Below are 26,353 nucleotides of genomic sequence, written 5' to 3' on the forward strand. Positions count from 1 at the left end.
AGTTGTCCTCCTCCTACTACAAGCTCCTTCAAGCTTCAGGCTTTTACAACTATAACTCTTCTAATGGACCCCCAATGTAGTCAAAACAACCCATAACCCAATCGTATGGAGTAAAAATCATGTGCAAAGCGGGACTCAAAAACAAGTGCTGAATCGTCTCCTCTATGTGACAAAAGAATAGTTCCTACTTCCTTAATTACACTCATCTAAATTATAAAACATGTTAAAGACAACAATATATTTAGTACCAGTTCATTATGATTAACCTCGTAGTTGGGCGAGTCACCAGCTAGTTGCTAATAATGACACAACCGGTACAACCAATGCAACATGCTGGCACGCATATTTCAGAGATTATTCTTAAGGATCTAGTACTGTCGGAGGAGCGCATTTTGGGCGCAAGCACTCACACAAGGGCACCAAATAAGGAAACTTCCACCAGCAACGCCCGTCAATGAACTGGTGCTCTTGGCAAGCTCTCCTGCATTTGGCAGTCCTCATGCAATAATAGTAGTACACACGACTTAGGACCCAACATTCATCCGCTTCAAGTCCAACTCCAAGCATAGGCGACACTGACCCTGCAAATACATGTTGTGAGTGAATTGTGCCTAGCTATGTGGTGCAGTGCAGTGTCCTGAACCAATGAAGTAAACCATGAATACATTAGTGAGTGAGAGGTTGCTTTACCACAAGGCATGAAAAGTAGCCATAGGAGGAGGCCGGAAGCCGTCGCCTTCATCAGTATATCCATATCTAGCATGTATTGAAGAGGCCCTAAGGGAGAGTGGTTGCTTTATACATGCTAAGGAAAACAGGGGTATACCTGACAAGAAATTCTATCATGAAGACGTGTCACGACATTCAATGGTCACCTCAAATGGAGAAAAATACATAAGATATGCAAGCGACGCAAAGAAAAATAGAAGATATGCAAGGCTCTTGGGTATTCAAGGGCAAAAGAAATAATGCCTCATCTACATCTTTAAGTCACTCCCAATGCATCATATCTTAAACATGTATCTTAATCATTAAATAAGTGATCAGATACAGCTCCACTAACACATTAGTTGTATCTTAGTCTGGTATATAAAGAGACATGTGTTTAATATGTCTTGGGATCAATACTAACATCTTAACCTTGTGGTCCATTTGTGACAACACATACAACTAACTCAGTTTGTATAACATGGATCAACTATTTTTCATCAAGAGAGAACAACTTATGATGACCATTTTGGAGAACAAAAAATATATGTTCTGCGTCAATTTTTAAGTAAATATCTATTTGATCACAGAGTTGCATGAAATGTGGCAAGCCAATGTGCACCCCCAATGGCCATCTCTTAATCTTGAAAACATAATATTTATAACCTTGATATGTAAATCAATGTCTACATATTAGCATTACAGAATAAGCACATGTCCTTGCTAAGTATGTTACGGAGATTGAGTACTGGTGTTTTGTTTGAGTCAATACCAACTTGTGAGTTGTGTTTAGTGGACAAAGATTGGAGTGACTATGTTATCAAATTAATATAATACATTTTCTTTGAAAAAAAGAACACAAGAAATGAATGTCCAATGTTTTGATAGGCATGTGATGTTTCTATGAGGGATGATGGTTGTGTACATGAGTTGTGTATTATGATTAATTTCCAATATGTTTTTGATACTTATCCAAAATAACTTGTGGTGGATTATGTGAAAGGTTGCAAAGCAAAAGAACAAAATAGATAATCAACCTGGTGGGCATAAGTCAGTGTCCTTGTTTTTTACCACATTGCCGGTCAATGGAACTCAAATCTTTCCCTTGTGTTCTCAGGTCCTGACAGAAGTGTAGTTTGTCAATCCACACATGCTTGGAGTTTGACCTCTGCAAATACCAACGAAAATAACATGATTCCTCCTTCAACAATAGCAACAGATGGAGGCCGCCCAACAGTGTGATGCCAGAGTAGCTACCATTAAGGACGCAGTCCTTTACAATGAGGACAAGTAGCACCAATCACACAAGGAAGAGCATGATGTAGGACATGCTAGTGGTGTATTCCAAAGTAGAAGGGCATGGGGATAAGAAGATCGGTGGCTTCTATATAAGTACATGCAAGACGATGAGGGCATGAGGATTGTTTGTGTCTGTCATGGTAGCTTCCTCACACCTGGTGAGTTTGTGAAGCATGTTGGTGGGGGTGATGTCTTGGATCCTCTTAGGCATATCGTTGTCAACCCCTCATTGTCAACCTTCTTGTAGTTCTGAACTATATCTTGAGAAGAAAGTATTTTCTTAATGTTGTTATATTACATATTGTGTGTTTTAACTTGGTACGCATACATGTTTCAATGTTTATGTGATAACGTCGAAACATACAGAGTCTCATTTTAGTACAAATTGGAAGAACTATATTTTGTTTGAACTGTTAGTTCATTTCTAAGGGCGTTCATCTAATTAATTTTCAGTTTGTTTGTGGACAAGGGGATTCATCAAATGACCTCCCTCATTTGTCCGCAAACATGTCCATGCATGTCCGCTAATAGAACCCATTTGTCTGCCAAAATAGTGATGCCTAAGGGCATCATCATGCGTTTGTCCTCACCCGTGTATTTGGCCCTTTTTCATATTTTCACTGTTTTCAATGTTTCAACTATAAATATTGAGCCAAAGTATTTGAACACATCTCACTAATAAATATGAAGCACAAACCATTCAACAAGTCAAACAACTTAACAATTCAAACATAGTCAAAAAATTGAATCAATCAAAGTTGATGGTGCGCATTGATGTTGATACACATTATGCGGAACTACTTCTTAGCATCATAATTAATAATGCTAGTGTCATTCAACATGAACCTCAACTCCGCGGTGATCCTTGCGAGTACAACTTGCTCAGCCTCGGTAGTCGCTCTCCTTGCTTTGATGACCACCTTCTCTATGTGAAGTCTCACTTGCTCCCTTTTCTCCGCAAGTCCCATCCTCTCCCTCTCAAGTCCCATCCTCTACCTCACCTTCTACTCCTCAAGATCCATCTTTTGTAATTAGACATTCAAGTAGACCTTGTATCTTTCGTCTTTCTTCTCCTCCTTAATTTCCTTCTTTTTTCCATTTCCACCTCTTTGTTGGAAATGATTTCCACCCACGAGGCCGAAATTGCGCTTGCACTCCATCATGCTTTGCATTATATTTTCCCACTTATTTCCCCGCATTCTTTTCACGTCGATCGTTGGTGCAATTCCACCTCCACTTGGCACATCTCTTCATCTTCCCTAATAAATTGTTGGGAGCTTCAGCCATCATTTGTTTTTGGCTTATTGTTGGGGGTTTTGAGTTCTCTAACAAGTTCACTCCATTTACTAGTGTCGTTCAACTTCATCCAACAATGTGGCAACGTAAATGGCCTCGTGTCAATTTGTTGGTACAATGTCACCACCAAGCTCAACTATCAAATGAACCACATGTCAACATATTGCAACATATAAAGCAAGAAAACAAACATGATGATCAATGTAAAGTGGCGAAAATTGAATGGCTTCCGACTCCCAATGCACTTGGATTTTTTTATTCATCACTTGCTATATGCACCCCAAAAATGTTGACTCATTCTTGCATGGCATACCATCCATGAGTGAGAGTGGTCTCATTTTGGTGGCTTGCGATTTGATGCGGTGGGTAGTTCTTGAACTCATGGTAGTAGTCATGATTTTTCTTCCAATATTTAGAACCCTTTTGCTTTGTTCCACATATTGGATCCATCTCATCTCACCTGCAAACAAGTCGTGCAGAACAACACATCTTCCTTCCAGGTGTATGCACTTCCTCACTTCACCACCTTCTTGGTTTGAGATGGTTGACCAACATCATACATTGGCGTATTTTGATCACCATTGTCAAATATTGGAGGTACTTGGCCATTGTTCATCATACCCATCATCAATTCATCCTAAATATGCATCACAGTACCCATTGCAACACAAAAACATTCACATTGATTCTAAATATGCATACTTAGTCAATAGCATCACCTCGTTTTTGTTGAGGGTGCACATATCATCGGATAGCCGCCTCCCATCAGCCAACTGAAGCCTTGGTGCATGCCCACCCTTTCGACGAGACCAAGGATGACGGCATGGGAAACCACCACCACCCCTCCTTGGGCACTATCGAGCCCAAGCCTAAGAGAGTCATCTGACGGGACCGATAGAGAAGATGTGGCGTTGGTTGTGGTGGGGACGGACACATAGGGGACAAATAGACTATGCCATTGGAGATGCCCTTGCGCGTTTGACAAAACTGTCAGTTGTTAGCACTTATGACCGTCATTGTTATGCCAGCAGCCATGTAGAATTGGCCTTTTTTAGCGCGTAAAATGTTAAGCTTGGCCTTTTCAAGTATTTATCACTTTTAAGACCATCATTGGATTACCGGCTCGATAATTCAAAACCGTGCCCAGACTCATCTACACATAATGAACAGTAAATTCAAAAAAATGAATTTTTTAAGCATCCAAGATGCTCATGTAGGCAAGGTGCATGCAAATTTTTGTGGTGTTTGGACATCTGAGGAGCACGTGCCAAAAAAACAAAATCACCTCTGAATAGTGTTCTTTTTCAAAGTTTCTTAGACACCTAAATTTTATTTTTTTTGGCATGAACGCCTCAATATCTAAACACCACGAAATTTTGCGTGTAGCTTGCACACATGAGCATATTGGATGCCTATCTTTTTCCTTTTTTACTTCTATTTTAATTTATTGTTCCGCCCTCCAGCAGACATGTACCATTGTCCTTTTCATAAGTGTTACCTCCATTCAGAAAATCTTGTCTTAAATTTATCAAGATACAGATGCATCACTGGACATGTACCATTGCCCTTTTCACAAGTATTACCTCTATCTCAAAAAGCTTCTCTTAGATCTATCTCCGTCTCTAAAAGCTTATTGTTAGAAGGAAGAGAGAAGTTTGGTGGAATTGTTTGTTGTATTGCTTGAGCCTCATGGGCATATATATAGGAGTATAAGGTCGTCTTGGAGTACAAGGCAAGGTGGAATAAATCCTACGCTATCCTATGTTTCCATAATAACAATGATACTCAACATCCCCCCGCAGTCACAACGGTAGCGACGCAGACGGTGAGAATGGAGAAGAATCCGAAGGCAAGCCGATGGACACCCCCCACAGCCGTAACGGTTGATGCATCGCGGAGTCATAGCTGGAGTGGAAACCGACGAGGTTGCTCAAGCATGGCGGTAGCCCTTTGTGCCGTTTGTCGAGGTAGCCGAGAGTGTAGGTGGTGTAGCCGTAGTCGAGGTAGCCATGCGAAGAACGCCGTGGTCGGGGTCGCTGGTGTCGAGGTAGTCGCCGTGGAGCCGCGAAAGAAGAGCAGCGGCGGCTAGAGAAGGGGCGCGGCGACGGTGCTCGAAGTAGGCGATAATGAAATCGACAGCGTGACGAAGACCGGTGCGGACGGTGACATCCCCGCGCCAAGGGAGGCGGCGCGACGCATATCACGTGAAAATCAACGCGCGTGGACGGCGGTGGACCGCGGGCCGCAGCGTTACGACCCGAAGGGGCGACGCAACGGTGGCGGGTGGATCGGGGCAACGGCGTGGAAGACCTCAGGGCGGTTGCAGGGATCGCGTGCCACGCTCGCTACGGCCCGACGAGGCGACGTAGCGGCAGCGCGAGGGTCGGTGCAGCCTCGGGGACGGCCTAGAGCGGACGGCCTCGGTGCGGCAGTTGACCGCGGGCCGCGGCACTACGACCCGAAGGGGCGACGCAGCGGCAGCGCGCGAGGTGGTGCAACCACGGGAACGGCCTCGGGGTGGCGGCGGAGATCACGTGCTGCGGCACTACGGCCCGAAGGGGCAATGCAGCGGCGGCGCGCATCGGTGCAGCCACGGGCAGAACCATGGGGCGGCGGCGCTGCGGCCCGATGGGGCCACGCAGCGACAGCCTGTTACTCGATCGGCGGAGGGGCGCGCTGAACTCGGAGACAGGACGGTGATGGCCAATGTAGATTGACGAGCGGGCCGACACGCAGACGACGGTCGTGAGAGGCCGCCTGTCACGCGAGGCCGCCGGGTCTGGGCGACGAGCGAGCAGACGCGCGGACTACAGCCCTTAGGGGCCGCTTGTCGCGCGAGGCCGCCGGGTCGGTGAAGAGGCCGGTCGGTCGCACCGGTGTCAGAGTAGAGGCGCACGGGGATCGACGGCGATGGCTGGCGACACAAACCGATCAAGTATAGATCGGAAAACCAAAAAGAAAAACGCCGATTAAAACGACCATCGAAAGAGCGAAAACCCGCGAAGCAAGGGCTCGGGAAAAAGACTCTTTAAGGCAACCGGTCAACACAACCGATGGACGAACCCTAGGTACGGGCAGCGCGGCCCCTGACGACGGTCATGGAGGCTGACCGCCCCGAGGGCGGTGCGCGGATGCGGAAGAGGCTAAGGTTTAGAACCCGAAAATTGATACCATGTTAGAAGGGAGAGAGAGGTTTGGTAGAATTGTTTGTTGTATTGCTTGAGCCTCATAGGCATAGGTTTAGAACCCGAAAATTGATACCATGTTAGAAGGGAGAGAGAGGTTTGGTAGAATTGTTTGTTGTATTGCTTGAGCCTCATAGGCATATATATAGGAGTATAGGGTCGTCTTAAAAAGACAAGGTGGAATAAATCCTACGTTGTCCTATGTTTCCATAATAACAATGATGCTCAACACTTATTTTAGATTTATCTAGATACAAATGTATCACTAAAAATATTTAGTACTTGTACCTAATTCGGACGCGTGTAGGATAGCAATCACTGGTTTGTCCACGTAGTATCTCCGTCTCTAAAAGTTTGTAGTATTCCGCTTTGCAGATGGAATCATTTGATAATTAGAAAAACATTACTCCTTCCGTTCCATATTACTCGTCGCTGATTTAGTACAACTATGTACTAAATCAGCGACGAGTAATATGGAACGGAGAGAGTACGTATGAAAGACAGGGAGCACATCACCGTTGCGTTGAGTTGCGTTTTACAGAGCAACGCAAAGAAAAGGGCAGGCCACGAAAGATTTATGCAAAATCATCAAGGATGTAGCAATTGTGTCCTAAACAGAAACTGTAACAGTGTCACAGGAAACTATGATAAATCGATACAGTGATGCTACAACAAAATAGGGGGACACCTTCTACCGCTGGTGTGGAAAAAATCCGCAGAACACAAGACAACTAAGCCTTTGCAACTTTCTTCTTTGATTTCTTGCTTTCCTTTTTCTGCTTGTTGTACTCCTTGTGCATGTTTATGGATGACAATGCATGGTTCAACTCGGTCCTCAGTCTCTCATTCTCGGAAATGCCTCTTAGTACCACGAAATGATTTTGCAACTTCTCTCTCAGTTCATCTTCGCCCACCGTGCAATCTGCCTTCTCAAGCACATCTGGACTTAGAGCGACAAACTCCTTACTGCGCCGTTTCCTTTTGCACTTCAATGTCTGTGACACTTTGTGGGTTGGCTTTGATAATTCCCGTCCCATCGACAAGTCTTTGTATGCTTCCAGAGGATTCGAGCTAGAAAGTTGAACTGGATTCTGGGTGGCGTTCAGATTTGCCATGCTCAAGATATTTGAAGCCATTCCACTAACAGTTTCGTCATAATGCTTCTGCAGAAGGCTAAGCTCCCAAAGTACTGTTGCTAGTGCCCCACTCAGATAAGGATCTTTAGCCTCTGGGTCATATTTCTGAACAAAAGGAAATAAATGATATGATAATAGTAAAATAAATACAAACTGTACATAAAAGGACAGACCCAGTGCATAGAAGCTCCCACACAAGGTGGGGTCTGGGGAGGGATTATAGGAACCTAGTCTTACCCCTGCAAAGTGCAATGCAGAGAGGCTGGTTCGAACCCAGGACCTCTTGGCACAAGTGGGGAGGACTTCACCACTGCGCCAGGCCTGCCCTCTAAATACAAACTGTACATGATAAACAAAATACAGAAGAGGAAGTAAGGCATATACCGCAACTAAGCTAGACAGGGAACCACCGCCAGCATCATTTTCCAACATGTTTCGGCACTTGGTATTTTTCTGGAGAAGATGCTTCAGCGTGATCAAGGCTGAAACATGAGCCCAACATGTAAATCATTATACCAGCAAGACAAACAGAAAGCGGTGACACTTGACAACAAGTGCTTGTAAGAACTAGCCAGGGAGAAGAAATGAATGCCTTACAAATGCCTCTAATGCTCTACTAATGATTAACTCATCTTGTGATGCATATTTTGTACAGGTTCTACTCCCTCCGTCCGGGTTTATTAGGCCTCTTAGCATCACAAGTATGTCCTTTTTTATAAGGCCTCGCTTTGGAAAGGTGCATGCATGCAACCATTTCATTGGTTGCGTTGAAAGTCATTGTTGTTGGTGCCATGACTGGGAAATTAATATACTTCATGCGTGTTTTTTCATTGGCTGCATGCATGTGAAAGAGTGCATTGAGAGTGAAATGGAAGAATTAATGTGAGCAAATTACTATATGTCTTGGTTTAAGAGAAGTTGTCTTTAGGCCTAATAAACCCGGACGGAGGGAGTAGGAAGCAACTAAGATGGGATCACCTGCAGCAAGTCTAACATGCTTACATAGGGGTTGTTTACTACTCCCTCCGTTTCAAATTATAAGATGTTCTAACTTCCATCTGAATTGGATGTATGTAGACGCGTTTTAGTGTTTTTGTTCACTCATTTCAGCCCGTATGTAGTCTATATTGAAATATCCAAAACATCTTTTTATAATTTGGAACGAAGGTAAGTAATTTATTATGAGTTTGTTCCATGAATTCTGCTACACAATATTGCACTCGGCTGATGCATCACTGCATCCCTAAATGCTCCAAGCTCCTTAGGAACCGAGACCTGTTGGGAGACCCGATGTTTTTCCCACAGCAGACCCCGCTTGTCAGTGCCAGGTTGGCACGTCGGTCCCGTAGGTCAGCTCACAACTGATGTTAGCGTGCTGGTCAAACCCCTTCTGCGTCATGTCAGTTGGCTGCAGTGGCGGAGCTTGGGCTGATTTTATGGAGGGGCAAATGGGCTGGAGGGGCAAGAAATATGAGTTTAGGCTGATTTTAACTGAGCATATGGGCTGAATACTAGGGGATATATGCTAGTTTTCTCATGGGCTGGGGGGGCAATGGCCCAGGTTGCTCTCCACTAAGCTCCGCCACTGGTTGGCTGTAATTTGGGAGTCCCCGTGTCGATTCACGTCCTCCATTGTGTTCGTGGAGAAGGGGAGGCGATCTTCGCCTGCTCCCTTTTCCTTCGGGCAAGGGTTTGGTAAAAAAATTGGTGGCAGCCGGTGGCCGTCCTTCTTTGGAGCAGGCGTCGACCTTGTGCTGGCAGTCCATATCACTTGGGAATTTCTCATGGGGGCGAACAAAATTTCTCTAACAATCTGAAGTGTGTATGGGCATGTGAAAGCATCAATCAGCAAATTGAGGTTTAAGGCTATATACCGGAGACATGAGTGGAGAAATGGATGAAGAGGGTTGGCCATTTGTTGGGCTTAACTGCAATTTCAAGAGGGGAAAGCTACAATCTTGGAGATAGAGATCGCAAATTCATTCCCATGCTTTCTTGACAGACACTCCAGAGTAAGTGATGGCATGCATCCTTCGCAGCCGTGGCTTCTTGGTAGACATCAGTCAAGAAGAGTATGTGAGATGGGCAGTTCACTCCCAGAGGTTGCCAGATTTCATAGTAACTGAAGGAATAGTCAAGGCGGGCCTGGCGCAGTGGTCACTTGTGGCCTGGAGGCCCTGGGTTAGAACCAGCCTCCTTGCAGAATTATTATGCAAGGGTAAGGCTGTCTAGAAATTCCCTTCCTCAGACCCCGCCTTGTGTGGGGGCTTTCAGCACTGGGCACACCCTTTTGAAGGAAGGAATGGTACCCGGTGTTGGTATCAAACAAATTTGTCAGGTGATTTTGTTGGTGTTGTTCCTTTGAGATAACTATGTTGCGTGAGATATGGCGGTTCACGGTTTAGATTGTAGACCCATACAAAATTCTCGGTACAATGTACTAATTTCTTAATTGGTAGTTATGCAGTACTGTTTCCATGCAATTCTCTAAAAGATTACTGATGTCCGTTCATGAAAAAAGAAGTTCGGGCACTTGATGATCAAGGCAATATTTAGATTCTATGGTGTAATATGTAACACAGTAACAACAAAACCATAAGTTCTGTAATCAAGCTTGTGCCTTGCCAAGTGAACTGATATGTCCTTGAACAATTTATTATTTTTTTATATTTATTTTATATAAGCTGCTTGAAAAATAAAGTGTGCCACTAAACAAACAAACTCTCAACACCAATACCCAAACGGTGCATCAAGGCGCGCCTTTCTTCTAGTTCTACTGCCAAAAACTCGAACCAAAATAATACTACTCCGTCCCAAAATAAATGTCTTAACCTTGGTACAACTTTGTACTGAAGTTAGTACAAAGTGGAGACACTTATTTTGGGACAGACGGGAGTACTTCGCAGGCATTAGTAGCCAAAAATTAGATAGGAAAATGATAAATTAAAACCTGCTATTGCTTCTGCGGAGCCAAATGACAGAGCAAATGTTGCCAGACGTTTAATGAAAGCAGCTGCTCTTAGCATATCCTGCTGCTTGCCTTCCCACAGAAGTGTCTTCAGAGCATCAGCCAAAACCTCACCACGATCTCTGCATGCAATGGATCAGGTCATTAATTCTCATGGTATGGACAGCTTAGCCATTACTATCTTTCTTCAATATAATAATACATAAATGCCCAAAGTTTATTAAATGTCAAAACAGTTTGAATAGCACATTATCGAGGAACAGAGGTAACAACTACTCCCTCCATCCCAAAATTCTTGTCTTAGATTTGTCTAGATACAGATGTATCTAATACTAAAACGTGACTTGATACATCCGTATTTAGACAAATCTAAGACAAGAATTTTGGGACGGAGGGAGTATATAGAAATAAAAATACACAGGATATAAGAACAGCGCCATCTACCCACACTAGTCCATGTTCCCCATGAATAAATCAGTGACATGTGAAGTTATCTGGTGTTCAGGTACAAAGAACAAGAGAAGATATTTCCTCATTACAACCATTAACCATACGAAGAGGCCAAACCTGTCAGGTCGATACTCCAGTATAAGGTTATAAAACTGCACAAAGAAGTCCTGCAGGTCTACATTCAAAGCCTCAAGATTGCTCCTCCATACTTTAAAAGCAACTATGCAGCATTGTAGGCGTTCCGACACAGAGAGTGTATTGTCCGGTGGAATTTCACCTTGATGGTCTGTATACCCAGAAAGCTTCTTAAGGCAAGCGATAAGTTCACTCATGAAATCCAAATCAATTAAATGTGAGAATTTTCCTAAGCCCTCCAAGCATGGAGCAATTAAAGGGTGTGAGCCACCAGGGAAGACACTAGTGGCCTTATACCTGGAAACATTGACATGCCAATATCATCATCATCAGGAATGTAACATTATGCTAAAAGAGAGAGAAAAATCAGAACTAAGTAAACTCGGGCCATATAATACCAGATACATATCATTTGTACTTGTAAAACTCAGATACACAATGCACGGACCTTGAATTTGAAGTGTTCATGCTATGCTTCAAAATTCGAAAATAGGTCTCAAAAAGGGCTGCAAGTGTTTCCCTTTGTATCATTTTTTTCTCCTTTGGATCAAGAGTAAATGAAACAGCTCTAAGATCTGCATGAACCTACAAAAGGATATTCTTATAAGAATTCATAGCCATGCTACAAGTTGAGCAAGTTGATTTGTATGAAACATCTGGTGTTACCTCTTGTCTGGCTTTAGAAAGCAATTCCTTTTTTATTTTCTTCTTCTCACTCGGTTTTGTGACATCCCGATTCTGATATCGTTTATTTTTCTTTGGTTTCAGTTTTTCTTCCTTGCTCTCATCTTTTCCAAGGTCTTCATCAAACTTCAGAGACAAGCATACCTAACAAAAAATGTGGTCACCGTAAGCAAGGGGATTGATTCTCAACCAAGAACACATATCAATTGCATGCAAAATGCAGGACGATGGACGCTATAACCATTCAATTCCATCACATACATACCTCAATGACATCAGGATGGAGCTGGCAATCATTGAGCTTCACACTAGCTGATATCAATCTTACTGCTTCAACAGTTGCCTCACCGCGATGTTTTCCTTCATTTCTAAACAGAGATCTTATTGCCTCAGAACATAGTTTCCTACAAGTTAGAGAGAAAAAGATGCAAGTTAGGTCAGTACAGTGATGTACTACGTGGACTGCTTTTATACTCAAATTTACTTGAACTACTTTAAATACAGATGCTTAGGTTTATTTGCACATGAACTGCTCAACTTACTAATAGTTATGTTTAAACAAAAAGGCGGGAAAATAGGCAACCAATAAATACTCATTAAATTATGAAATCATATAGTTTCCTCTATGTATTTCAGTTTTAAAGGAAAATATCAAGTTACAGATGAAATTTGTGTCACTGGAAGACCAAACTATTTGCCCCCCCCCCCCCTCCCTCGCGTCGCCTCGCTCGGGCGACACGAGGGACGAAACCTAATCCCGCCGCCGCACCTCCCCCTCCTCAATCTCCCCTCGCCACCACCGGAGGCAGCCGCCGGGCAAGCTTGGTGTGCTGCTGATGATGGTGGCAGCGGGGTCCTCGCTGCCTCGCCTCGCCCGCGGGGGGCTACGGGATCTGGGGCGGCGGCCACGACTGGTGTGGCGCCTCCAGCCCTTCGGCTTCTGGTGGCGCGGGCGTGGGCCTGCGGCCTTGACCGTGCGGACGATGAGACCTTCGGAGGATGCGGATCTGGGCGCGGCGACGGCTCCGGCTTCCGCGGCGTCAGATCTGGCCGCCTCCACACCAACTCTCCTACGGCGTGCTGCTTCCCCCTCTAGATCCGGTCTGCTACGACATGGGGGGCTGGTTTCGGTGGGTGGGAACGGATGGTGGGGTTCCAGGACCGGGGGAAACCCCTAGCCAGCCTTGTTGGCGCGACGGCGGCGACGCCCGCGGGCGCCGCTCACCTCCTTGGAGGCGCCGGTCAAGTCCTGTCCTCCCCATCCCATGCCTCCTTGCTTCCCGGGTGAAAACCCAAACTTTGTTGGACAGCAGCGACGCCTCAGACGTCGTAATCTTCTTGAAGACGCTGTTTTTGGGAACAAGTGGGGCGGTGGGCTTCGGTGTGGTGCGGTTTGGTGTGCGGCGGCGGCAGCAAGTCTCTAGCGGCAGCCATGCCTTCCCTGGTGCGGGGTTCAGTTATGGTGGTGCTCTTCGTGCGGCTGTTGTGAGGGCCTCCAGTGTCGTGGATCTCCTCGAAGGGAGGGGATAGGGTTCCCCTCCTCCGGTGGTTCCCTTCCCAGCTCGCCGAGGGTGCCAGAGCTTCTGAGTTTTGGTCTTGGTCCTTGCTGTTGCCCTTCATCCTGGCAGCTCACCCTCTTTCTCGCCCGATCTTCGGTTTTGGGGCTGCTTGGCTCTAGGTGAGTCGCCGTCGACAAGTGAGGAACGCCTGGTTCCGCTCCTGTGGCTGCCTTGGGTGCCATTCAGGCAGTTTCTAGGGTGAACTAGTCCATCGCTCAACGGTGCGGCGCCTTTCGAGCCAGGCGAGGAGGCAGGGGCCTCCTTTGACGATGGAACTGTCTGATTGTGTTCTCCACAAGTCCCTGGTGTTCTGGCAATGGCATGCCTCTCATCGTCGTCGTTTCCTTGCCTTGAACCGGCAGTTGCCTTCCCCATGGTTGCGTGTGTGCAAGAGGTCCCTAGCATCTCCTAGCTATTAGCTTCACGTTGATCTAGTATCTAGCGAGTTGTGTGCTATGTGAGCTGTCTCCCAACGCCTTTGTATCTTTGCCGTGTTTTTTTTCCTTTTCTTTGTGTGGTTCGTGGTTGTATTCTCTGTAATCCTGGCCGGTTGATGGCTTTGTTAATTCAAAGCCGGGCTCTCCTTGAGCCTTCGTTCCAAAAGACCAAACTATTTTGCTCCCTGGGTTCCATGAGAGATAAGATTTTCTTGTATTGACTCGTAGCCCAAGGGGCATATTATAATACATGAGGAAACACACAACATCCGGGTATCACCCTCATACACATGGATGCTACCATCACTACCTCTAACACCATGGAGCAACGATTTAAACACCTTGATATAGGGCTCCATTCCTAAGCAGCTCATGAATATCAGAAAAGTTGTTGTTAAGTATATATGTTGTGTTTGTCTTGTACAGGCCCAGGCCCATAGTCTAGAGTGAGGCCCAGGCCCATGTAACCTTGTATATCTCTCTCCTCAATACAGAAAACTGTTTGGTCATTCTCTCTTCCTCACATTTCCTACCATGATATCAGACCAGGACCAAACCCTAGTCCCTCTTCTAGCCGCCACCCATGAAATCGCCGCCGGTGAGGTGATTCAGGCGGATCTGTCTGGTGAGGAGACATCCACATCGCTGCCCCATCCCATCTTCGTCATCAACCTGTAGGAGCTGCTCTCCAGCAGCTCCTCTGTGTTTCCTCACAGCTACTCTGTGAGAATACTTCCCCTGCTCTCCAGCAGCCATCTCCAGCAAGCTCTTGGTGCCTTCCCTGCTCTACAGCAAGCTCCAGGCGTTCCCCCTTCTATCCAGCAAGATCCAGCAAGCTCCTCCTATCCAGTGAGATCCAGCTCCTGTTTGTGGCTGTCTGCTGCTCTTCTCTTGTTGCTGCCTGCAGCTGCTATCAGATTGGGTGTTTCCAGCTGCTGGCCACTCACCACTATGGCAAGAAATGATTTCGGATTTGGTTCTGTGATCATAGATATCAAGCTTGATGGTTCAAACTACAGGGAATAGGCATTTTCTACCCGAACTGTCTTGAGGATGGCTGGTTTTGTTTCTCATCTGACAGATGATCCACCTAGTCCAAATGATGATGCAGCAAGGAAGTATTGGCAAAAGATCGATGATCGTGTGATGGGAGTTTTAATTCTGGGTGTTGAACCCTCACTCCGAATGAGTCTTGAGCATCACACTTCAGACCAGCAGTGCACTTCATTTCTCGTTGTTGCAGAATTTACACAACACTCGGTAGCCAGAAGACATGTTCATAGAAGAGTACTATGGAGCTTTCCCTCGCATCACTGGGCAGCTAGGTTCCATGGTTCCAAAGGGTAATTCTGGTTGTGAGTCATGTGCAGCGAAGGAAAAGTATGACCATCAGACTCTCATGTTTCAGTTTGTGATGGGTCTCAAGCCAGACTTTGAGAACATTCGCACTCAATTGCTTGGTCGTACGACTCATCCTACCTTGACAAAGGCACTTGCTAGCTTGATCGCTGAGGAGACTCGTCTCCGTTCTCTTGGGGCTACTTCTGCGCAGACTCTACACACTAGTGTTCTGGCTTTTCCTCAGCAGCCAGGTGCCTCCAAGGCCACACCTTCAGCTGTCGTATGCTCGTTCTGCAAGAAGGCAGGACACCACAGAGATGGTTGTTTTAAGCTTCATTCAGAGCTGTTAGCTGAGTTTCAGGCTAGACGGGCCCTCAATCAGCAGCGTCGTGCACCCCAGGCTCCTTATCAGCAGCAAGTGAGGGGTGCTTCTGCATCTGTTCTCTCTCAGCCCGCTGTTGCTGCAACCCAGCCTTGGGTTCTGGACTCTGGGGCTTCTTTCCATGTGACCTCTGATCGCTCTCAGCTTGTGTCTTGCCAGCCAGTGCGGGATGGTGCCTCTGTTTAGACTGCTGATGGTACACCTTGTTCTATTACTCATCAGGGTTCTCTTCGCACATCCAAGTTTTTTGTTCCTGCCATCTCCTTTGCTCCAGAGTTGTCCATGAATCTTATGTCTGTTGGCCAGCTTGCTGATATGAACTATTTTGTTGGTTCTGATGACTCATTTTGTTATGTGCAGGACCGTCAGAGCAAGAGGGTCATTGGAACTAGCCATCGCCGTAGAGGATCCACATCCCTCTACATCCTTGACACCTTACACCTTCCTTCAGCTTCCACCACATCCGCGTTCCGGATGGCTGCATCAACATCAAGATCCACTTCGCCGTTTTCTTTTGCCCAGTGGCACCATCGCTTAGGTCACTTGTGTGATTCTCGTTTATCTACCCTTGTTCGACAAGGTGTTTTGGGTCATGTTTCCATAGATGCTGGTTTTCACCGTAAGGGTTGTAAGCTAGGGAAACAAATACAGCTTCCATACTCTTCCAGCACTACTCATTCTAGTCATCCTTTTGATTTAGTGCACTCTGATGTATGGGGTCCTTCCCCCTTTGTTTCGAAAGGTGGCCACAAACATTATGTCATATTTGTTGATGATCACTCTCGACATACTTGGGTCTATTTTATGAAGCATCGTTCTGAGTTGTTTTCTATATATAAGGCTTTTGTACATATGGTCCATACTCAGTTTTCCAGTGTTGTTCGTGTTTTTCGTTCTGACTCCGAGGGGAGTATCTATCTACTGCTTTTCGTGAGTTTCTCTCATCTGAGGGTACTCTCCCTCAGCTTTCATGCCCTGGTGCCCATGCTCAGAATGGCGTTGCTGAGCGTAAGCATCGCCATATTGTTGAGACAGCAAATACCCTTCTGATTTCTTCCTTTGTCCCCACTCATTTTTAGGGTGAAGCTATCTCAACTACTGTTTATCTAATCAATCTCCAACCTTCTACTCGCCTTGAGGGCAAGTGTCCTGGTGAGGTTTTGTCTGGTTCTCCTCCCACGTATGACCACCTCCATGTCTTTGGTTGTACTTGTTATGTTCTTTTAGCACCTCGTGAGCGTACCAAGTTGACTGCTCAGTCTGCTCAATGTGTCTTCCTTGGATATAGTCTTGAACATAAGGGCTACCATTGCAATGATTCTTCTGCTCACCGCATTCACTTTTCTCGCGATGTCACTTTTGTTGAGGATCAACCCTTCTTCTATTCCCCTTCCACTAACCCATCATCCTCAACTTCTTTAGAGTCTACCTCGTTTCTTTCACTTCCACCTATCTTTTTAGACGAGTCCATAGCTGAACAACCTTCCTCTGTCCTAACATCAGAACCATCTCCACCACATGTTTCATCTCCTTCCTCACCAGCTCCTTTCTCTTCCACTAGCTCCACCTCTAGATAGTCTTCCTTTCCATTACACTCGTCGTTATTCTACTACTCCAGCCAGTACTTTCCATTACACTCGTCGTTCTAAAGCTCCATGTGACACGCAGTCATCTATGCCTTTGTCTTCTACTCCTCCAGCCAGTACTACTGATCCTTGCACTAACGGCTCTTCTCTAGCAACGCGATACAAAAAGGACTTGTATGCAGGGGCTATTTCTAAGCCTAGTACCTATCAGGAGGCAGTTGTGTCACCTGAGTGGCAACTGGCTATGTCTGAGGAGCTTGCAGCCTTAGAGAGTACTGGTACATGGGATTTGGTACCATTACCTCCTAGTTCAATCCCTATCACTTACAAATGGGTGTATAAGGTTAAAACCAAGTCAAACGGTTATGTGGAACGCTGCAAGGCTCGCCTTGTTGCAAGAGGTTTTCAGCAGTATCATGGGAAAGATTATGATGAGACGTTCCCTCCTGTTGCTCACATGACTTCAGTTCAAACTCCAATTGTTGTGGCTGCTACTCAGTCATGGAAAATTTCCCACATGGATGTGAAGAATGCCTTCCTTCATGGTGATTTACATGAGGAAGTTTATATGCAGCCACCTCCAGGTATCAAGGTTCCATCAGGTCATGTTTGCCGTCTTCAAAAGGCTCTTTATGGGCTTAAGCAAGCCCCTCGTGCCTGGTTTGAGGGGTTCAGTTCTGTGATTCAAGCTGCCGGTTTTTCTCCTAGTGAACATGACCCTGCACTCTTCATTCATACATCTGAGCATGGTCGTACATTGCTTCTACTTTATGTAGATGACATGTTGATCACTGGAGATGTTGTTGGGTATATTGATTTTGTTAAGAAAAAAATGAGTGAACAATTCAAGATGTCAGATTTGGGGTCTCTCAGCTATTTTCTCGGGATTGAGGTCGAGCACACCAATGATGGTTACTATATCTCCCAGCAAAAGTACACTCAGGATTTGATTCTTCGCTCAGGTCTCACTGACACACACATTGCTGCTACACCTATGGAGCTTCATCTGCAGTTGCGTCCTACTGATGACACTCCTCTTGAGGATCCATCTCGCTATCGTCACATTGTCGGCAGTCTAGTGTACCTCACAGTGACCAGACCTGACATCGCACATGCAGTCCATATTCTCAGTCAATTTGTTTGTGCTCCTACCTCAGTTCATCATGGTCACCTATTCCGAGTCCTTAGGTATTTAAGGGGAACTACATCTCGCCGCTTGTTCTATGCTAATTCCAGTCAGCTAGCTCCAGCTACATGCTTACTCTGATTCCACTTGGGCGAGTGATCCTATTGATCGTCGCTCGGTCACTGGCTATTGCATATTTCTTGGTACATCTCTCATTGCATGGAAATCAAAGAAGCAAACTGTTGTGTCTCGCTCCAGCGCCAAGGCAGAGCTTAGGGCTCTCTCTACTACTACAGCAGAGATTGTATGGCTTCGCTGGCTATTGGATGATCTTGGTGTCTTATGTCATACACCAATACCTCTTCTTTGTGACAGCACTGCTACTATTCACATTGCTAATGATCCAGTCAAGCATGAGTTGACCAAACACATTGGTGTGGATGCCTTTTTCACTCGATCTCATTGTCAACAATCCACTGTCAAGCTACAATATGTCCCATCAGAGCTTCAAGTCGCAGATTTCTTCACCAAGGCACAAACTAGAGATCAGCATAGGTTTCACACTCTCAAACTTGGTGTATCAGATGCTCCTGACCCACCTTAAGTTTGAAGGGGGGTGTTAAGTATATATGTTGTGTTTGTCTTGTACAGGCCCAGGCCCATAGTCTAGAGTGAGGCCCAGGCCTATGTAACCTTGTATATCTCTCTCTCCTCCTCAATACAGAAAACTGTTCAGTCATTCTCTCTTCCTCGCGTTTCCTAATAGTTGTCACCACCACCCTACATGTATAGGGCTCCATTCCTAGGCAGCTCATGAGTATCAGAAAAGTTGTCACCACCACCCTACAGGGTACCTCCCCAACTGCACTATACCCGCGTACATAAATGAAGATGTATAAACCATGGATATAACTAATATTTGCTGTATAAAGCATAGCTCATTTTAGGCCTTCTTTGGTTTACAGGAATTTTAAAGGATAGGAATTTTGTAGGAAAGACACTTTGGAGCCCTTTGGTTTGTAGGAATGGATTCCTATTACTATGTAGGATAGGAACCAATTCTTCACATTTCAAAGGACAAAAAACATTAGCCTAGACTAAATGGAAAAATTCCTATCCTATGCATCAAATGACATGTCTTTCCATATAGGAATTGAGATACATGTCATCTCACTTCCTATGATTTTCCTATTCCTATGATATTCCTATCCAATGAACCAAAGGAGACCTTAGGGTTGTGCTACAATCTTGTGTGCAACTGTCCATACTGACCATCTGATGAACAAAACAGAATAAACTAAACAGAACGCAAGGTATCGATGAGGATGTTAGCCACATAATCAAAGCGGTGTGGATGAAGTGGCGGCAAGCATCTGGCATGCTCTTTGACAAGAAGGCCCCACAAAAGCTAAAAGGAAAGTTCTATAGGATGGCGATCAGACCTGCAGTGCTATATGGAGCAGAGTGTTGGCCTACTAAGAGACAATACATCCAACAAATGAGTGTCACTGAGATGCGCATGCTAAGGTGGATGTGTGACCATACAATAAAGGACCGAATCAGGAACGAGGGAATAGGCAATAAGGTAGGGACGGCACCAATTGAAGAGAAGATTGTCAAACACCGAGTAAGGTGGTTTGGACATATCCAATGGAGGCCTGCAGAAACACCAGTGAATAGCGGTATTCTAAAACGTAGCAAAAATGCTAGGAGGGTATGGGGCAACCGAAGTTGACATGGGAGGAGGCTGTAAAGAGAGACTTTAAGGTTTAGAATGTACTCAACGTTCTTATATTATGGGACGGAGGGAGTACCTAGGAATTTGGCTCTTGACAGGACTGTAGTCAGCAATCCATGTACCAGAACCTTAGTTTACTTTCCTTCACTTTGTTTACTTGTATTTTCTCCCTTCTCTTTTAGGTTCTCACAGGTTTCTGTTGGATTTCATCTCTAGCCTACCCCAACTTGCTTGGGACAGAAGGCTTCATTGTTAGAATGCAAGGATGGCTCTATACTGGCAAAGTGGCAACCCATTCCCACGACATTCACTATGGGGGCAGGGATGGAACTACAGGAGGAAAGTTGCACTCGGTAGCTACGGATGGCAATTGGAAAGTCACCCGTCATGGGGACTAACCTAGTAACCAACATTAACTTATACAGAAGTCAGCTGCATAATTGAGTCATATGACATTATTAGGTAAGAAATGATTCAAGTAAATATAAATAAGAAGATACCTTGCTACATCATTCGAGGAGCTTAAATTTTTTACCACACTGGCCAGTAAGCTTTCACGGTGGTTAAAGTGTGGGGCAGCATCTAATAAACTACACAAGCAACGAACTGCCACAAGATAAAAATAGGGTTGCTTCTCCAATGATATCAATTTCTGCAGGTATGCCTGGAAGTGCACAGAAAGGAAACAGAAAACGAATTTCAGCAATCAAAAAACATCTAGAAATATCTTGACCATCAAATGGAAGGTGCAGCAAATAAATATTTGTATGAAGAAAGCCAAAGCAAGTGATGAGCCACTGGAAAATTGTTCATGATCACATAATTCATAACCAAATGACTTCTTGTCACAAAGTATTTAGGGTATGAAGCAGAATTCAGAATAAAACCTTGTAGGAACGAATAAGCGTGTACTCATAATATCTCGTCTTCTTCACTTCTTTCGAAACTTCTACGGCAAGCTCTTTTTCTGTCAGCTGCCTAATCCGATAACTGCAGAAGAAGATCAAAGCACATATAATATAAGTCACCTGGGAAACACTGTAGCAGTGGCTATAGTAAAAATGAACTGTCATGTCATGTACCTAGGAATTATGTCCCTGAACACAGCAAGCAAGGACATTATAGCAAGTTTAACAACCCTTTGGTCTGTGTCGTTGCATATAATTAATAAATCATTCAGAGATCTAATGTTTGATTCAGGATCTTCAAGCATGGCCATGCCTAATTCAGCAAGCTGGGCCTTCTTTTTCTCAAACAATTCATCAGCTGAAAGTTCTTCCTTCACCTCTTCCTGCCAATCAGAGTATACAGGAAAAATCACTGTTTGCATAGTAAAAATATATAGCAGTTCTGTATAAGATACAAAAGGTTTCAATTATGAACAAATGAGCTGGATTCTATCGCTGTAAATGACCTGACATTTGATAAACAGTTTTATAACTTGTCTGTTTGCTTTCATTGACACTTTTCAGGTATATACAAGCTCTACAACAGATATCCATATTTTCATCTATAATTCATGCTGAATTGCTGATGATGCATTAACTCATTTTGATTTTGCTCAAAATTTCTCACTTACCACATTCTAGCATTCAGCTTTGTATGTTAAAATTAGAACAGCTACAGGCCATGACACTTAATTTAGCTATCCTGCAATATGTTGACAATGTCTAAGATACTTCGATATTTGCAGTCAAACATGGCTAGGTAATTTGCATTCACGGTATTAAGCAGTATGAGTTTTTATTTTTAAGCTTTTGCAAAAAGAGATCATTTGAAAAATGTGCTTCAGACTAATGCAAAAAGAAGAACAGAAGTAGTACCAACACTACTGAGTGCAGTTTCTCCTTCGGAATTTCAAGTGGACGCTGCACATTCTGCAATTTACTATCTTCCTTTTTGTTGGATCTTCCCTTACATTCCTTTTGAGAACTTTGCTTGGCATCAGCATCTTTGTCATCAGATTTGGATTCAGCACCCTTAGCTTTGTCTTCAGACCTTGCTCTCTTGGCTGCATGTCATGACATAAATGTTACATGAGTAGGGTAACACTAACAACAATTCATAATCACAAACTTACTTAAACTCATATCGTAACACATGCTACACTTCTAGAAAACTTCTTTATGCTTTTGACTTATTTCGGTTCCGTTATGTTGCAGAATTTTTTAATGTTTTTTACTTGTTTTCTGTCTAATTGGACAAGGTTTTATCATGATCTTTTAGTTCTGATGGAACATAGTAGTTACAGGGGCATCATAAAATCAGTAATTCCAGTATCAAAAAGATTCATGCGTGTCATTCATTTTAACAAGAGAAAATATGGAGACAAATAAATGACCACAATAGTATCGACTCATGTGATTCTGAATTACTGCCAGCCCTTCCCCTGATTAATGTAAGTTGCATGTAGAACTTTAAGTCATGCCTGTCCATTTGGATCAGCAACAGTGTCCTGTATGCTTGCTCTGCAAATGGCAATACGGCAACACGGAATGACCGCTCTAGAGCGCATGTCATTATTCTGGGATCAAAAGGGCACACCAGGCTCTGTAAATGGAGCCAGATAAGCTTGGCACAACTTAGATTGCGAGTACACAGCAACTTTACTTAGTTTAAGCAATGTCTAAAACGATCTTGTTAAGTCATGGACCAACAACAATAGGATAAGTTGTAAGACTTTATTAAATTCATGGACCGAGAACAATGGAAGCCATTGGTGGTACATTTCCTAGGGGTTTTTTCTTCGTCCGCATGTATTGGGTGTGTTTGCCAAGTGTCTGCGGTAGTCTGTTCCTACTGACTGCAACAAACAAACTTAGTAGAAACTCAGAGCCAAAATGATTTCATTTGCTAATATATCTATAGCATTTGATATGCGGTTCTCCAAAGCCTTGTGCAACTAGCAAGTGCTCCTATACCATATTCACTAGACTAACTCAACCGGCTCTGCTGAACCAAATATAACTGGGCATGCATGATTTTACCGGTTCTGTAGAGCAGCTCCCCCTGCAGAGTCTTGACAGGGAGCGCGTCAACGGGATCCACCTCGAGGTCATCGTCGTCCTTGGGTTTCAGGGCTAGGGCAGCCCTCCTCTTGCGCTCGCGCTCCTCGTAGAGGAGCTCGACCTTGTCCTCGTCGTGGTCGGGGACCCTGGTGACGACTTTGTCGAGGGCCTTCCTGTTGAGCCCGGTGATCAGGTGGACGTGCTCTCTATTCTCCTCGACGAAATCCACATCCTCGTCGGAGACTATGATGTCCTCGTCGTCGACTTCCGGCGGCAGCGGCGGCGCGAGGATGACCTTGTTCTTCTTGCTGCTCTTCCCCATGGGATACGACACAAATCTGGAGTGGGTTGTGCTTCCCCGAAGCCGACGCTAACCTCACAAGTTTCACGGTCGCGGTAGGAGAGGGGGGTGGCCGGAGGTCCTTCCGAACGGCGAAACTTAGATAGGCGGCGGCGGCGGCGATGGAACGAAGGGTTTATATGACTTTCTCATTTCCCTTCGAAAAACAGTGGCATGGTTTATTGCTGCTAGGTTTTGTGCGGGACCTTGGGCTTGGGCCATAGAAGTTTGGTGGAGGCGTGGACAGAACCGCGCGCACCAGGCCCGAACAAGCCCACATTCATACTTTGTTTTTACGCGAAACTTAGGGGTCTTTGTACGAGATTGTCGTGGGAGGAACAAAAATTTAACACAGACACATCTCACTCTGTGCATTTGAAAATCAAACCGAAAAATCATACCAAAAATAAACCGAAACGAACAAATTTTTTGGTTTTTATGGTTTCTGGTTTCGGTATGGTATAAACTTTTCATACCGATTTGAACTTTGGTTTTTATGGTATATACCGAAAAACCAAATGCTTAACCGAATAAACCAAAGTAAAAAATAATTTTATATTTCTTGTGATGAACAACCATGCAAGTTGTCATTTTTCTTGTACATGAGTCAAATTCACTACTAAGCACCTTATTTTTTCTTGTAACGTAGTCATTTTTCTTTTTTTTTAAATGCTAAGCACGTCCATAACCATCAACAGATGAATCAATGCATGCATATATATTTATATATAGTTATATATTGTATTTGTGTAAAACAGTATATGTGTTTTGAGTCATAAATTTGCAAATTATTATTACGTCATTTTCAAATTCGCGTCAACTTTGGTTATTATGGTATATACTGAAACCATATCGAAATAATTTGGTATATACCGAAACCGAACCGTATTTTAATTTCATACCGTATTTATTGAAGTATTAATACCGTACAAACCGAACCATGTAAACCGAATAAACCGAACGCACACACATCAAACAAATTAAGCTACGGGAGAATGGCGGCCAACCAGCATGGCCACGTGGCGCATGCTGGTTTGCCGTGGCAAAAAACATTTTTATATTTTTTGGAAGATGAAATTGAAAAACTTCTTGATTTTTTTGACAGATGAAACTGAGACTTTTTTTGTTTTGAGAAAAGTTTTTTTAGATTTTTTTTTAAGATGGGAGTGAGACGTTTGTTTCTTTTTCATTTTAAAAACGTTTTTAGGCTTTTCTTTTTCTTTTTGAGATGGATGTGATGTTCACGTGTTGCGAGAAAGTTTTCTTTTTAATTTTGAGATGTAATTGAGGTTTTTTCTTTGAGAAGGAGAAATACATGCCCAGCTTCCTTCCAAGAGGCCCGCAATGACGGGCCCCAACCACTAGTCATGTGTTATTGTGTGTCGAAAATGAAAGTGCCATCACTTATTCTTTGCTTGGGTGTTTGCTAAAAAACATTTGGAAGCTCGTCTCTAGCGTACTTTGTTTTGAGAAAAGTTTTTTCAAGATTATTTCTTAAAGATGACTTTTTGTTTCTTTTTCATTGTAAGAACGTTTTTTAGGCTTTTTTGAGATGGATGTGATGTTCACATGTTGTGATAAATTTTTTTTGATTTTAAAATAAAATTGAGGTTTTTTTTTTGAGAGGGAGAAATACACGTACAACTTTCTCTTAAGAGGCCCGCAATGGCAGACCCCAACCACTAGTATCAAACACAATAAGCTATGCTACAAGGGCACTATTTGAGCGTGTCCACGTGGCGATTTACTGTGGCGATAGAAAAATATCTAACTACATATCATTTCCTTTTAGTAGAAGCTTGCTTTGAGTTGATTGATTGATTCATTTCCTTCCTAACGAAGGCAGCTCCGCACGTCTTCCTCTCCACCTCTCCCCCCCCCCACACGTACGCCGCCAGCCGCAGCCATCGCCTCCTCTTCCTCCTCTTGTCTACCCAGCTAGGGCTGCTTCTACCGCCGCCGCCGCTGGCCCATCACTCGTCTGGCGCTGCCCACCGAAGGAAGGCCCTCTTCTCCCTAGGGTCTTTGTAATGCCCACGATGCTGCTATAGCTCCCACGTGTCGAGGCACGACTTAGAGACATAACCGCATAGTGGTTTTGTCGCAAGAAGGGTCATCTTCACAAACATCCCATGTATTGAATAAGACAGGGATAAATAGAGTTGGCTTACACTCGTCACGTCACACAATACATAAATAATTCATACATCATCCAAAATACACTCATAGACCGACTACGGTCAAATCCGAATAAAAGGAAGATAAACCCCAAATGTTAGATCCCCGATCGTCCCAACTGGGCTTCACTACTGATCATCGGGAAACGAAACATAGTAACGACCAAGGTCCTCGTCGAACTCCCACTTGAGTTCGGTAGCATCACCTGCACTGGAATCATCGGCACCTGCAACTGTTTGGAAGTATCCGTGAGTCACGAGGACTCAGCAATCTCACACCCACGAGATCAAGACTATTTAAGCTTATGGGTTGGATAAGGTAATGAGATGGAGCTGCAGCAAGCACTAAGCAAATATGGTGGCTAACATACGCAAGTAAGAGTAAGATGAGAAGCTACGCAACGGTCGTGAAGCTAGAAGTGATCCTGAAACTACTTACGGTCAAACATAACCCAAACCGTGTTCACTTCCCAGACTCCGCCGAAAAGAGACCATCACAGCTACGCACACGGTTGATTCATTTTAATTAAGTCAAGTGTCAAGTTCTCTACAGCCGGATATTAACAAAGTCTCATCTGCCACATAACCACGGGCACGGCTCCTGAAAGTTTATACCCTGCAGGGGTGTCCCAACTTAGCCCATCACAAGCTCTCATGATCAACGAAGGATATTCCTTCTCCCGAAAAGACCGGATCAGTCTCGGAATCCCGGTTACAAGATATTTCGACAATGGTAAAACAAGACCAGCAAAGCCGCCCGATTGTGCCGACAAATCCCGATAGGAGCTGCACATATCT

The 26,353-nt window shown here is 44.4% G+C and overlaps 1 protein-coding gene across 1 annotated transcript; it reads right to left on the minus strand.

Annotated features, from left to right (window-relative positions):
- Positions 1–7,006: 7,006 nt before the first annotated feature.
- Positions 7,007–23,537, minus strand: LOC123102642 (nucleolar complex protein 3 homolog). The gene is made up of 12 exons (XM_044524062.1): positions 23,018–23,537; positions 21,854–22,041; positions 21,113–21,321; positions 20,918–21,020; positions 20,531–20,694; positions 12,127–12,265; positions 11,844–12,005; positions 11,626–11,762; positions 11,160–11,474; positions 10,575–10,714; positions 8,009–8,106; positions 7,007–7,729 (listed from the first exon to the last, which is right to left on the minus strand). Exons 1-12 carry the CDS (start codon positions 23,358–23,360, stop codon positions 7,220–7,222), a joined length of 2,508 nt encoding a protein of 835 aa, XP_044379997.1. The 5' UTR covers positions 23,361–23,537; the 3' UTR covers positions 7,007–7,219.
- Between the last annotated feature and the right edge of the window lie 2,816 nt (positions 23,538–26,353).

The sequence above is a fragment of the Triticum aestivum genome, chromosome 5A (assembly GCF_018294505.1).
Source record: "Triticum aestivum cultivar Chinese Spring chromosome 5A, IWGSC CS RefSeq v2.1, whole genome shotgun sequence".
NCBI lineage: Eukaryota > Viridiplantae > Streptophyta > Magnoliopsida > Poales > Poaceae > Triticum > Triticum aestivum.